This window comes from Pipra filicauda, unplaced genomic scaffold (genome assembly GCF_003945595.2).
Source record: "Pipra filicauda isolate LSUMZ 115617 unplaced genomic scaffold, ASM394559v2 scaffold899_size56025_pilon, whole genome shotgun sequence".
NCBI lineage: Eukaryota > Metazoa > Chordata > Aves > Passeriformes > Pipridae > Pipra > Pipra filicauda.
This window is the reverse complement of record NW_024105085.1, coordinates 43267-56033: the sequence shown is the minus strand read 5'-3', so window position 1 is coordinate 56033 and position 12767 is coordinate 43267. Positions and strand designations below refer to the sequence as shown.

Below are 12767 nucleotides of genomic sequence, written 5' to 3'. Positions count from 1 at the left end.
GTGGAGATGCGGCCACAGGGCGCTGTCCCCGACCCCTCCTGCTGCCACGGTGACATTGCCCAGGAGCCGCTGCTCGACTGCCCCGAACAGACCCCAGAGCAGAGAATTGCCCGAGAGCCCAAATCCCCCGTCCCCGGGAGCCGCAGGCCCCAGCCCTGCCCGGGGCTGGGGGCCAAGGTCCGTGCCCGGGGCTGTGGTGCGGGTCCATGTCAGGGGACGGGGGTCCGTGTCTGGGGCGCTGCTCGGCCCCGCTCCCAGCCCCGAGCTGGTCTGACAGGCTCGGGGCAGACGGGAAGGGAGAGGCCTCCGGCGGCTCAGGAATGCACAGCCCTTATCTCTGGCTCCCTGCGCCTGGGGAGGGAACAGCTCTCCGGAGTTTGCCTTTCTCTCGCTCTTACTCACCCCCGCTCTGCCCTGGGTGGAGCCTCACTCTCCAGGCTCCCAGGTGAATCAGGTTGCAGGCACGTCCAGGTGAGCAGAGAGTGACCCACCACCTGCCCCGGCTCACCTGGGAAGGCAGGAGAAGGGCAGGGACCTCGTGGGTACCTGCATGGCCACCTGAGTCAGAGTGACCCACCACCAGCCCGGCTCCCCTGGGAAGGTAGGAGAAGGGCAGATACAGCCGGGGTACCTACGTGGCTGCGTGAGGTGGAGGGCAAGGGCTGGGGAGGGCCTGCCTTGCTCCTCTGCGCAGGGCTGGGTGTCTGGGATCTGGGACAGGGAATTCTGCAGGCATTCCACGGGCAGGAGATGGCTGCTTCTACGCAGGAAGGCTCCAGTGGCAGGAGCTCCATATCACGCCATGATGGGGAGAAGGGAGAGACACGGGAGGAGAAGGGAGAGGCAAGTGGGGAGGGAAAATGTCCCAGCACTGGCAGCAGGGAGTGGGGATCACAAGGGAAGGGATCCAGAATGTCCCAGTGATGGCAGCAGGGACTGGGGATGGGAAGGGAAGGGACCCGTCTGTCCTCAGATCAAAACTGCTCAGTGAACACTTCACACAACTGTGTCCCGTCCCTTTGAGAAATCCCCAAGGAGCAGGTATTCCCAAACTCAGCCTCATTCTTTGGGAAGAGTCTTACAGCCTGACTCAGCTCCCCATGACAGAGCCCGAGCTGGCCTCCTTCTTGGATCAGGAATGCAGTAGGGACGTGTGGTCAGGAGGTCGGGACAGAGGGGATGTCACCAGTGGTCGTACTGGGAGGGCTGAGGTCTGCCGTGTGCAAGGAGCTGGGAAGCAGTTCGGAGGCTCCCACTCTCCACACGCACGGGTTGGGTGTGCAGCCGAGCACCGACACAGCCCGCGAGCCCTGACACAGCCGTGCACGTCCAGGCAGGAGCACGGACGGATGCGCGTGGACACGCGTGCACAGGCACACGTGCTGACACTCACTGAGTTTTCCACAGATGTGAGGCTGACAGACCTCAGGATTTGTGTGTGAGCAGAGGAAGGGGACGGTCCCATGTTCCTCACTCTAAATTGGCTGAGGTCAATAAGGGTCAATTATGGCTCTTGCCTGGCCTGAGGACCAGGTTCTCCATCTTCTAGAACAGTTAGAGAGGGAAGAGGCACCTCCGAAGCGACAGAAGTGCTAATCAAATCCTTCTGCTGCTGAAAACATCTAATTTTTGGAAGCTGCAATAAGCTCAGCTGTGAGAGGCCAAAAATATGTCAGCAACAGCACACTACCCCAAAGCAGAGCAGTGACAGTGACAGCAGTGCTGAACACGGCTTCCCAGTTCCTTGTGCACATGTTTTCCCTGGATCAGGAGGCAGGAGAGCACAGCGTGCCCCAACTCCATTAGGGGGACACAGGGGGAGTGTATTTTAGGGAGAGAAGGTTGTTTAGATTTTGTTCTCGCTCTTATTTACCTGAGGGGCTTTAGAGTTGTACTTGAGGGATGAAGAGAGAGCTGGATTTGCTGTCACCTGGCAGTGGGAATAGGAGTATTCAGAGGGGGAAAAAAAGTTATGCTCTTTGTGTGGCTTAGGGGAAATGACATGTCAAAGGAAAAATTTGTGGCTGCCCCATCCCTGGAAATGTTCAAGGCTAGGCTGGGGCTGGGAGCAGCCTGATCTAGTGGAAGGTGTCCACTAGAATGAGATGGGCTTGAAGATTCCTTCCCACATCAACCAGTCTCTGATTCTGAGATTCTATAAATGTGGAAATGTCGCATGCCACAGTCTATGTTTGTGGCAGAGCAGGGTTCTGGATCAGGACAGATTCACCCATGTTCTAGACATAATTTTTCTGGCAATCACAACTTTCCATGCACTGAAATTCACCTCCAAACCTTGCAGGATTGGACTTCTTTGCATTTTATGGTTACATGAACACTTCTGGACTGCTTATCAGGCCCAATATACTGGATTTTTGTAGCCCTAATGAGGAAGAGTTTGATGAGTGCATTTCTACAATCAGGATATGGGGGAAATAAAAGCCAAAGGCAGAACGTTGTTGACCTTCTCCATATTAGACCTTACACTGTTGGTCCTTTTCTTAAAGTTTTGTGGTCTAGACTTTGTTATATCTTCTACCTTGTGAATAAAATCCAGGGAAAAGCGTTGGCTGAAGGAGAGAGCATGGCATGAGCATTGCTGTCATGGATGTGGTGCCTGGGGACATGAGTTAGTGGTGCCCTTGGCAGTGCTGGGGGAGTGGTTGGACTCAATATCAGAGGGCTTTTCCAACCCAAAGAATTCCATGATTCCATGATTATCCAAGTAATCTGCTCTCTAAGAGACCCCTTTTGCATGCAGGATGGCATTTCGTTTCCATCAGCTGTAAACATCACGTTGTGTCCTGGTGACTCCCCACAGCTCGGATTTCCCCATCCACCCTTGTTGCACAGGACAGTGAAGGCTGACATGTTGACATGCTGACATGCGTGACAGGCTGCCATGCTGTGACATGTTGACATGCTGACATGCGTGACAGGCTGCCATGCTGTGACATGTTGACAGGTGTCTCAATAACCACTTCACAAGGAAAATTACGACATAATTTTTCTGCCACTTTTCCCTTCCTCTGGCCTGCAGGAAGATTCTCTGGACATTCCGAATGTCCAGCAAGGGATGTTCTGTGGGATCCCTTGCACTGGTAAGCAGAGGTGAAGGAGAGTCCAGTGGGTGTTTGAGGTGCAGACCGGGCTCCCAGTTCCACTCTGCCACATGTCTGTAGCATTCAGGGCATTCCCTTCTCACCTGAGGCACAGAAAGAGTTTATGGAGCCATGTCGGGTTCAGCTGCTACAGGTGTGAACATGGAAGATGCAGCTGTGATCTCTGGAAGCTCAGTGAATAATTGATTAATTATTCTGATAATTAATTATAACTGATGGCCGTGACTTCTGATGACTTCTGTCTTTTTTGTAATGATGACTGAGATCCATATAAAACCATCCAGAGCAGAAAAATGGGGTGACATTCACTCAGATTATTAACATGGAGTGATCAACTCATCAGATGACCAAAGGAAAAGGCCTGTGGGGTATTGTAACAGGAGTAACAAATTCCAACCAGAAATTTTAACAGTAACCCAGGCTTTGAGCCTACTGCCTGAAACTGAGAGGACACTGAGGATGAGAACATGGCAGAACTCAGCAGAAAATGCAGAGAGGAGAATGGAAAGAGGAAAAATAAGTATTAGGACTTGGCAGAGGCAGTTGTGTCTAAAAAAGGATCTAATCCAGTTTATTGCCCACATTTCACCGTACTGTTTGGGGGATGTGCCTGAGCCCTGCTTAGTGAGAAGAACAGTTCATGGGAAGGTGTCCAGCATCCGTTTTCATGGAATTACAGAATGGTTTGGATTGGAAGGGACCTTCAGACTATCTTGTTCCAACTCCCCTGCCATGGGCAGGGACACCTTCTACTATCCCAGGTTGCTCCAAGCCCCGTCCAACCTGGCCTTGGACACTTCCAGGGATGGGGCAGCCACAGCTTCTGTGGGCAGTTTTCTCTTTGCCTCAGCTCTTGTACAATTCCATGGCCATGTGCTTTGGCTAAAGCAGGAAATTCTGGGGTACACTTCAAGACTACAAGTGCTGCATCACTGTGAGGCTGACAAGTGAAAGGCCTTAACCTGAGAAATCCTAACTAGGATCCCAACTAGGAGAAGTCTAACCCTTAGTATGGAAAGTGAGCACATGCAGGAACAGCTTCTGGAGAGGACAAGCCCGTCTCGCTGTTCATACAGGTCCTACCTCTGCTGCAGCAAGATCAGAAGGCGCTGGCTGTCCTTCCATCACAGTGCAGAATTAAAAACCCCACACCTTAAACCATATTCCAGGAGACAGGTCCCTCCCCAGATCATTTAACAAGTACAACGTTTTCTTGAGAGCAAACCAACACTTTCCATGTCTCATTGTCACTACGTCTGCTCCAGTCGTTTTCCCTCAGGGGTTGCTGTCCTCTCCTAAACCCGACCCTCCCAGAACAACAGCAGCCTATTTTCACAGGATCTTTTCTATTTCTTCAGACCAAATAATTTTTTTTTAAACTTCAGGTGTTGAGGCATTTGGAAACCTGAATTTTTTTTCACAGCTTACCCTAAGAGACATCAGTGATGCCAATGAACCTGGTATATGGGCCAGCTGAAGCCCATCAAAGGGATCAAAATCTCCTCGACTAACTTCTTGCCCAGGGTGTGGAAGTCTTCAAGTGTTGATAGCATGGAGGGGTTTGTGGCTGGCTGTGCAGAGTGTGGGCTAAAGAACAGTCTGTTTGTGCTGCCTTTTTCTTCTTGGTGGTACTCAGAGCAGTGAAAAGATGAGGTGTTTAAGCCCAGGAAATTGTGCCTGTACTTGCACATAAGCAAAGGGCAGGGATCAGGTCTTTCCAGCCTTTTCCAGACGAAGGGATCCAGCCCTGCTTCCTCCCAGGCAGTTCCTTCCTCGGTGCCTACAGACCTTCGGCAGCCTCAGCTCCTGGGAGTGTCCCGAAGCAGCGGAGCAGGTCCAGCCAGGGAAAGGATCACCTGAGCGAGGCAGCCTGGGAACTGGCTGTGCAGGCAGAACACGTAACAACAAGCACTGGAGTCAGCACTGGGGAGGCAGCCCCAGGTGCTGAGGCATCAGCAGGGCTGGCACCAGGCATAGCAGATGAGAGAGAAAGGGAACACTGAGCCGGTTCCCTTTTGCTTAGACTGGGCAAACACAGCCCAGCACCCTTGATTCACACCTGGCACAAAGGCTCAGGAGAAAGGCAGGTCCTGTTATTTATTTATTTTAATCTGTAGGGCTTTGTGGTGATCACAGCATGGCTGAAACTGTGATTTCCTGCTGCTGTGTTAGGAAAAAAACAGTAAAATGGAACATCATATGAACGGGGAGCAAATGCAGCCCAAGTCAACAGGTCTGTACTTTTCCCAGTTTCTGCTCTTAGTGTGAATCCAGAGGTAAAGGGAGAGTTTCTAAATCCAGCTTCATCTGTCAGCCACTTTTCCTTACATTAAATATTCCATATGGATGAGTATTCTTCTGTGCAGAGGCAGCTGCAGGCTGTGATCACATCACTGCTGACTCTTCCCAGTATTAAGGGGGTCTGACAGCTTTTGGGGATCACAAAACCGAATGTGTGTGACAGGTATCATAGCCAGTCAAGTCACTCCCAGTTACACTGGGAACAGAGGCCAACAACAGACCGCAGGCCAAGCCAAAGGGATATTTCCTTTGGAGATTCCCTCCTCAAAACCCCCTTGATAATAGCACAGGGATGGCTGAGGGCTGCATGTTCATTCCTCTCCACCTGTTCCTCACCTGCTGGTGGTTTTTTGACCAAGGAGCGGAGTGACTTCATTAGGACTCTCCATGCACTTGGCACAGCGGCAGCCAACCAGTGTCTTTGGGACAGCCCAGGCAGACGGGTGGAGGAGACCTGAATCCTGCCTCTCATCAGCCCATTCTATCAGCCTTCATCTCCCACTTGTTAAGTTTCCAACAAGCTGCTTCCTGCTCTCCTTTATCCACTGCCCCCGAGCATGGGAGGAGTTACTGCAAACAGCCACAGAGCTGCCTTCTGTTCTCCTGCAGCTTCCTCCTGTAAAACCCAACCACCAGCCCGGAGGAGTGTGTGAAAGAGAGTGCCAAAGAGCCAGGGTACCCATACCTCCTTCTTTCTGTGGGATTCTCGGGGCTGTCCTGTGCAGGGCCAGGAGCTGGACTTGATGGTCCTTGTGGGTCCCTTCCAACTCAGGAGATTCTGTGATTTTTTCCATACCCTTCTGTGTACATGTCAGTGCTCATCCTGTATTAAGAGAAGGATTTCCTGGGGAGGAACTAAAGTTTGCAGGTTTGGTTCAAAAGGTTCTGATCATGAGTGGTGTTCTTGATACTTCTATATTTATGGATGTGATTCATGGAATGATCGCTTAGGATAGCAGAGAACTTCATGAAATGCCAAATAATGATAACAGACTTCTAGAATGTGTGAATAGGTGACACTGTGACACACAGGAGGGGGCTGGAGCCCCTCTGCTCTAGAGACAGGATGGGAATGCTGGGAGTGTTCAGCCTGGAGAAGGGAAGGCTCTGGGGAGACCTTAGAGCCCCCTCCAGTGCCTAAAGGGCAAAGAGCTGGAGAGAGACTTTGGACAAGGGCCTGGAGTGCCAGGACAAGGGACAGTGGCTTCCCACTGTCAGAGGGCAGGCTTAGCTGGGATATTGGGAAGATATGCCTCCCTGTCAGGGTAGTGAGGTGGTGGTACAGGTTGCCCAGAGAAGCTGTGGCTGCCCCAGCCCTGGAAATGTTCTAGGCCAGGTTGGATGGGGCTTGAAGCAACATGGTCTAGTGCACCCCTTGGCAGGGGATGGGACTGGATGATCTTTAAAATCCCTTCCCACCCAAACCATTCCATGATTCCATGACAAGGGTCAAGAGGTGTTGATTTTCTTACCAAAGCCAAAGGACAAGCAGCAGATCCAAAGGAGAAGGAGGCCACGATGGACTCTCAGGCTGAGCTGGAGAACTCCTTGCCTCTGGCTGCTGCAGATACTCCAATTTGATAGGGATTTAGGGAAACTCTGGGTGAGTTGGTGACAGCAAAATACTTTGAGGCTCTTGACAGGCATCAAAACCCATCTGGGGCTGGAGATTCCGGAGCCCCACGGAGCTGAAATTGGCTCTGAGAAGTGGTGAAGAATCAGAAGTGCTGTCCCTGTTCCTGTGTGTTTTCCACACCTCCTGCTCTTAGTCCCTATGGGAGACGGGTTTCCAGGGCTGATGGACCTTTGATCCCCTCCCATAGAGCTGATTTTATGGCTGGTTCTCCCAGACATAGATGGAAAAGGCGGGGTTCAGGCACGGTGAGAAGGAAGCCTGGAGAGACTGAAGGTGTGTGAACTCTTTATTGAGAGGACCAGAAAGGAAATCATGGAATCATTTGGCCTGGAAGCTTATCTTGTTCCACCCCCCTGCCATGGGCATGGACACCTTTACACTAGCCCAGGTTGCTTCTAGCCCCGTTCAACCTGGCCTTGGACACTTGCAGGGATGGGGCAGCCACAGCTTCTCTGGGCTACCTGTGCCAGTTCCTCACCACCTTCCCAGGGAAGAATTTGTCCCCAATATCTGATCTAAATCTAATCTGATTCATCCTTCTGTCGAAGTTACCACCCATCCTCTAGGCAAGTTCTGGTATGAAGTACTGACAGTTCGAAGCAGGATTGTGTGTTGGAGTTAAAACAAGCGAGGTCTTAGCACTGAGGCTGTAGAAGGCTGATTTGTTACTGTTTGGGAGACAAAATAACAGAATACTTGGCCAAATGTGAGCATCTCTGTTAGAAGATGAATCCTTGGGTATTACTCACTTATTTTCCATCACCTCTAAGGGGCAACACAACCCTTGCAGGTGGGCACATTATACACCTGCATTTGGTGACTCTGACCCTGAGTAGCAATCCCGGTTCCAAAACTTGGGGATTTTGGGTTATTTTAGATGCCTTTGGGCATTTACACACAGCAGGTGTGACAGCAGCCCTGCAGAGACCCACAGCCTCCTCAGCAGCAGCTGGAGGCCAGGCCAGGTACCTTCAGGCATCCCGAGTGACATGGAGTACCTATGTATGAACACCTGAAACCTGAACTGCTGCCCTGGTTATGGTTGCACTTTATTTATATTGACTTTCCCAAGACTTAAGGGTTTGGTGCTGGGAAGAATCAGATTTCGCCCCTGCTGCCTAATTCACCTTCTGAAAATTTTCTTTTATGTTCCCCTAAACCACCAGGGCCTGGACAGTGGGATCAGTGGGGGTGTTGCCAGGGTGCTCAGTGGACTGAAGAACTTCTGAGGTCCCATATCAGTGTGTTCTGCTCAAAAAAACAATTGCTGGAATTTTTTCCCAGGTCCTATTGGCAGGATGTAGCAGGAGTCTCTTGCTTTCCTGTCCAATCCTGGGGCAGTTCTCTCCCACTCTTCCTGGGGGGCTTTTCCTGGTAAAACTGTGAAGATGTGAAGAACATTGATGGTGTGCTTGAGCTTTCCTGTTCCCTCCTGGGGGGGGGGGGGGCATTGCAGGGTTTGTGGCTCTGGGATTTTGGACTAAGGGCCTTTGGGGTCTTATTTTTCCAATATTGTCATGGAAATGGAAGGAGGGATGTTCAGGGGTTCCCTTTGACCTGAGCAGGTCACACAGCCGCTCACAGCTGCAGGTGGTGCTGGGTTGACGTGAGCTCTTCTTCTCTTGTACCCACCAACAGTTTAGTGCCTGAGATATTCTGGACACAGAATATCTTGTTACCCTTTATAAAGATCCCCAAGGGAATTGTGAAGGTGCCACACATTATTATTTTTAGCATCTTCATAAAATGAAATTCCTAATTAAATAAAATAAAGAAGTCTGTAAATAAAATTCTCTATTATCCCGTAGTTACAGGCTGAAAATCTACATTTGGTGTATTTTCAGTTTGTGACTCGGTTTCTTTGACAGTTGTGATGGTTCAGAATTCCAAAAAGACAATGTTTTTCTTTCTCTGAGGTGAAAGAAGCTGCAGGAAACAGATTTTCAGGTGAAGTTCAAGCAAGGAGCCAACCCCTGCTTGGAGTCCCTCTTGTTTGAGGTGCCCCTGAGCGAGGAGAATCCAGCCATCACTGAAGAGTACTAATAGCTAATGTGTGTCCAGTCTGTGTGTTCCCCTCTGGAGTGGGGAAACCCAACATGGTGTTCCCTGAACTCCTGTTAAAGGAACCAAGGCTCAAAGCAGAGAATGCCCTACAAAATACAGGGAATACACAGTTCTGGGGTCAAAAAAAAATAACAAGGCAATGCTGCACACTGAGTAATCCATCTCCTATCCCCTAAGGCATGTCAGCTGGTGCTCCACCAAATCCAGCCTTGCACTGGGATAATGGACACACTTGGAATGGATCAAAACTAGTTAAAAGAGAAGTGAAGAGACAGGAGTTTAAAAACCAATTTTGTCTTAGAAACCTCCCTCTGGCTCACAAATATCAGCCAGAAATGGTGTGTGATTGCTTCCAAATGATTTGGAGAGGAATTGCTTCCCAAATAGTGGATGACTTGACCCAGAACTGGAGACCCAACCTGGCAGTTGGCAGCTTCACAACACCAAATCTCACCCAGTGCCTCAGGGCTCTGCCAGCTGCAGACATGTGTTCCCAGGAGCTGGAACACAGCAAAACAAAATTATAAAATAAAAAAAATCCATGAGCTAAGTGCAGAATTCAGCTGAATTTGTCAAGATGGGCTATAGCAGGAGGAGTTTTATTTATTCCTTAACCTGAGCTCAGCTCATGCCCACCAGAGTGATAGAAGGTAATAAATATCTTTTGAGGTTCCAGTAACTTCTCCCCTTTCACTTTATCTGATAGGGAAAGAGTTTGGAGGATTAAGGGAATATCCGTAATTTTGTGCATGTATATATATTAAATATTTACATATATAAACCAGCTTTTTTCATGCAAGCTGAGAATTCATCAATATGGTACAGTTCTTGTTGCAGCTTAGGGAATTAAAGGATGCCAACATTTAATAGAATCATGGAATCACAGGCTGGTTTGGGTTGGAAGGAACCTTAGAGCTCATCTTTCTCCAGCACTGCTCCATATGCTTTGAATCTCTTCCCTTTGCCTTTGCTCTGTGAGGACGATGTGTCGCTGTCATGACACCACTCTCATGGCTGGTTTTAATTTCCTTACAGCTCTCCCTCCCCTCATGGCTCGTCGGTCCCAAAGCTCCTCGCAGGGGGACAATCCCCTTGACCCCAACTACCTTCCCCCCCACTACAAGGAGTATTACCGCTTGGCGCTGGACGTGCTCACAGAGGAGGGCAAGGAGAGTTACCAGCGCTTCCTGGCAGAGGAGGCAGCCCCCGACTTCCTCTGCGGCTCCGAGGTGGATCACATCATCCAGAACCTCCAGAAGCCCCAGTATGCCAACCAGGAGGGCAGCACAGACACCACAGGGGACAATGACATGGACGGATCCTCCGGGACTTACTGGCCCATGAACTCAGACCTTGCCGTTCCTGAGCTTGACCTGGGCTGGCCAATGGTCTTTGGGTTCAGGGGAACAGAGGTGACAACCCTGGTGCAGCCACCTCCCCCGGACAACCCCAGCATTAAGGAGGAGGCTCGCAGGATGATTCGAGCAGCTCAGCAGGTGAGACGGGGAGAGCCCAGCTAGAGCAGAGGTAAAATCACGTGTGCCAGAGAAGTGCCAGAATAGAGAATCAAAGAATGGTTTGGGTGGGAAGGGACCTTAAAGCTCATCCAGTTCCACTCCCTGCCATTGGCAGGGACACCTTCCACTAGACCAGGTTGCTCCAAGCCCCATCCAATCTGGCCTTGAACACTTCCAGGGATGGAGCAGCCACAGCTTCTCTGGGCAACCTGTGCCAGGAACTTACCATTCTCACAGGGAAGAATTTCTTCCCAATATCTCACCTAACCCTGCCCTCTGACAGAGGGAATCCATTCCCCCTTGTCCTGTCATTCCAGGCCCATGTCCAAAGTCCCTCTCCACCTCTCCTGGAGTCCCTTTAGGCACTAGAAGGGGCTCTAAGGTCTCCCTGGAGCCTTCTCTTCTCCAGGCTGAACAATATCAGGTCCTCTGCCAATTCCTTTAACTTTGCTCCCAGGACCTGACAGAGGGGCAGGATGATTCCAACCCCACCACTGACTGCACCGAAGCCTGTCTCTGCTCTTCTCTGCTCTCACAGCACAGTGTGCAAGGCCACACTAAAATACACCAGAGTTCACAGAATCCCACAACAGCTGAGCTTGGATGGGGCCTCTGGAGCTGGTCGAGTCCAGCTGCCCTGCTCAGAGGAGGTCAGTTACAGAGGGTTAATCAGGATGTGTCCTTGAGCATCTCCAAGGATGCTCCCTCCTTGAGCATCTTCAAGGGAACAGGACAGCCTGTTCCCATGTTCAACCCCCTCTTCCAGTCCCAGAGACTTCTCTCATGTTTAATTGGAATTTCACGTTTCACTTTGCGTCTCCTCTCCCTGGGCACAACTGAAAAGTGTTTGGCTCCCTTCTTCCTTATGCCCTTTCCATCAGGTATTTGTACTCACAGATAGGAGTTGGGAAGGACAGGGAGGTAGACCTGTGAAGCTGCTTCCCATATTATCACATGGATGTAGTTGGATAGTGACTGCCTGAACGTTGGCCAGGAAGTTACCTAAAAATGGCAAGAGGGTTTTGGAGTGGGGGAGCAGCTCCTTACACCACCCAGTGTGGTTACAGGGCCAAAAAATTCATGGAATCATTGGATTGATCAGTCAGGGAACATTCAGGGGCAGTGAAGTTTTCCTTCACACCTCATACCAGAACATTTCCTGGACAGAAATTTTGTTTCCAGTTCTCAGGCCCAGAGTGGTTAAAGGAACCTTTAATTGGGATGTTTCCTGTTCCAAAAGGAAGTTGGAATGAAAGTTCCAGTTTCAAAAGGGAGATGGAGACAGTGCAGCTTTGGGGTGTGAGGTGTTGGGGAACATGGACAGTCATGCATGAGATGGCACAGGTGGCTGACGTGTCCCTGCATCCCTTCCCCAGGTGGTGGCCATCGTGATGGACGTTTTCACAGACGTGGATCTACTGTTTGAGGTGCTGGATGCTGCTTCTCGACGAGTGCCTGTCTACATCCTGCTGGATGAAATGAACTCCCAGCTTTTCCTTGATACAGCTGCCAAGTGCAGAGTCAACCTGAACTATGTGGAGGTGAGCAAAGACCTGCCCTGCTTGAGTCATGTCCTGAGGCAGATGTGTCCTGGGACACAGAAGGCTAGTGTGGCAGGAAACACCTGAGAAAGGGGAAAACAGGCCAGAGCTGGTAAAAGATGAATGTGAAGAAAGAGGGGAGAGCTGGCATGACAAGGGGTAAAGGCTGAGGACACACTGATAAAGTTTTGTCCATCTGTGTGTCTGCAGGCAGAATCACTAGAGCTGTAGGATAATCCTGGTGGCAGGACGGAGGTTAAAGGAGAGGGGGAAGGAGGAGGGGCAGGGGAGGGAATGAGGGTCCCACCTGAGTCAGTGCCTTTCTGGTTTGCAGTTCCTGAGGGTGAGGACAGTGTCTGGCCCAACTTACTACTGCCGCACGGGGATGTCCTTCAAAGGGCACCTGAAGGAGAAGTTCCTGCTGGTGGACTGCATGGTGGTACTCAGTGGCAACTACAGGTGAGGAGCCCTGTCATGGTACCTGTCCTTTGGTGAGAGACTCAGGTGCTTTGTGCAAGGGGTTGCCTACAGAGGTGCCCAGCTCCCATCTGAGCCATGTAACTTCCAAGGAGAATTTGCTGTAGTG

At 50.7% G+C, this 12767-nt stretch overlaps 1 protein-coding gene across 2 annotated transcripts in view; it reads left to right on the top strand.

The window, feature by feature from the left end:
* The first annotated feature begins 238 nt into the window (after positions 1 to 238).
* FAM83H (family with sequence similarity 83 member H) overlaps positions 239 to 12767 on the top strand; it is a 17429-nt gene continuing 4900 nt past the window's right edge. The window contains exons 1-4 of one of the 2 annotated variants that reach the window (XM_027743316.2): positions 239 to 601; positions 10159 to 10619; positions 12017 to 12181; positions 12516 to 12640. In XM_027743316.2, the coding sequence (XP_027599117.1) occupies positions 10173 to 10619; positions 12017 to 12181; positions 12516 to 12640 (737 nt within the window). In that variant the 5' untranslated portion in view covers positions 239 to 601; positions 10159 to 10172. Of the gene's footprint in view, positions 602 to 9958; positions 10620 to 12016; positions 12182 to 12515; positions 12641 to 12767 lie in introns of those variants that run through there. The other variant, XM_027743313.2, reaches the window with a different exon arrangement.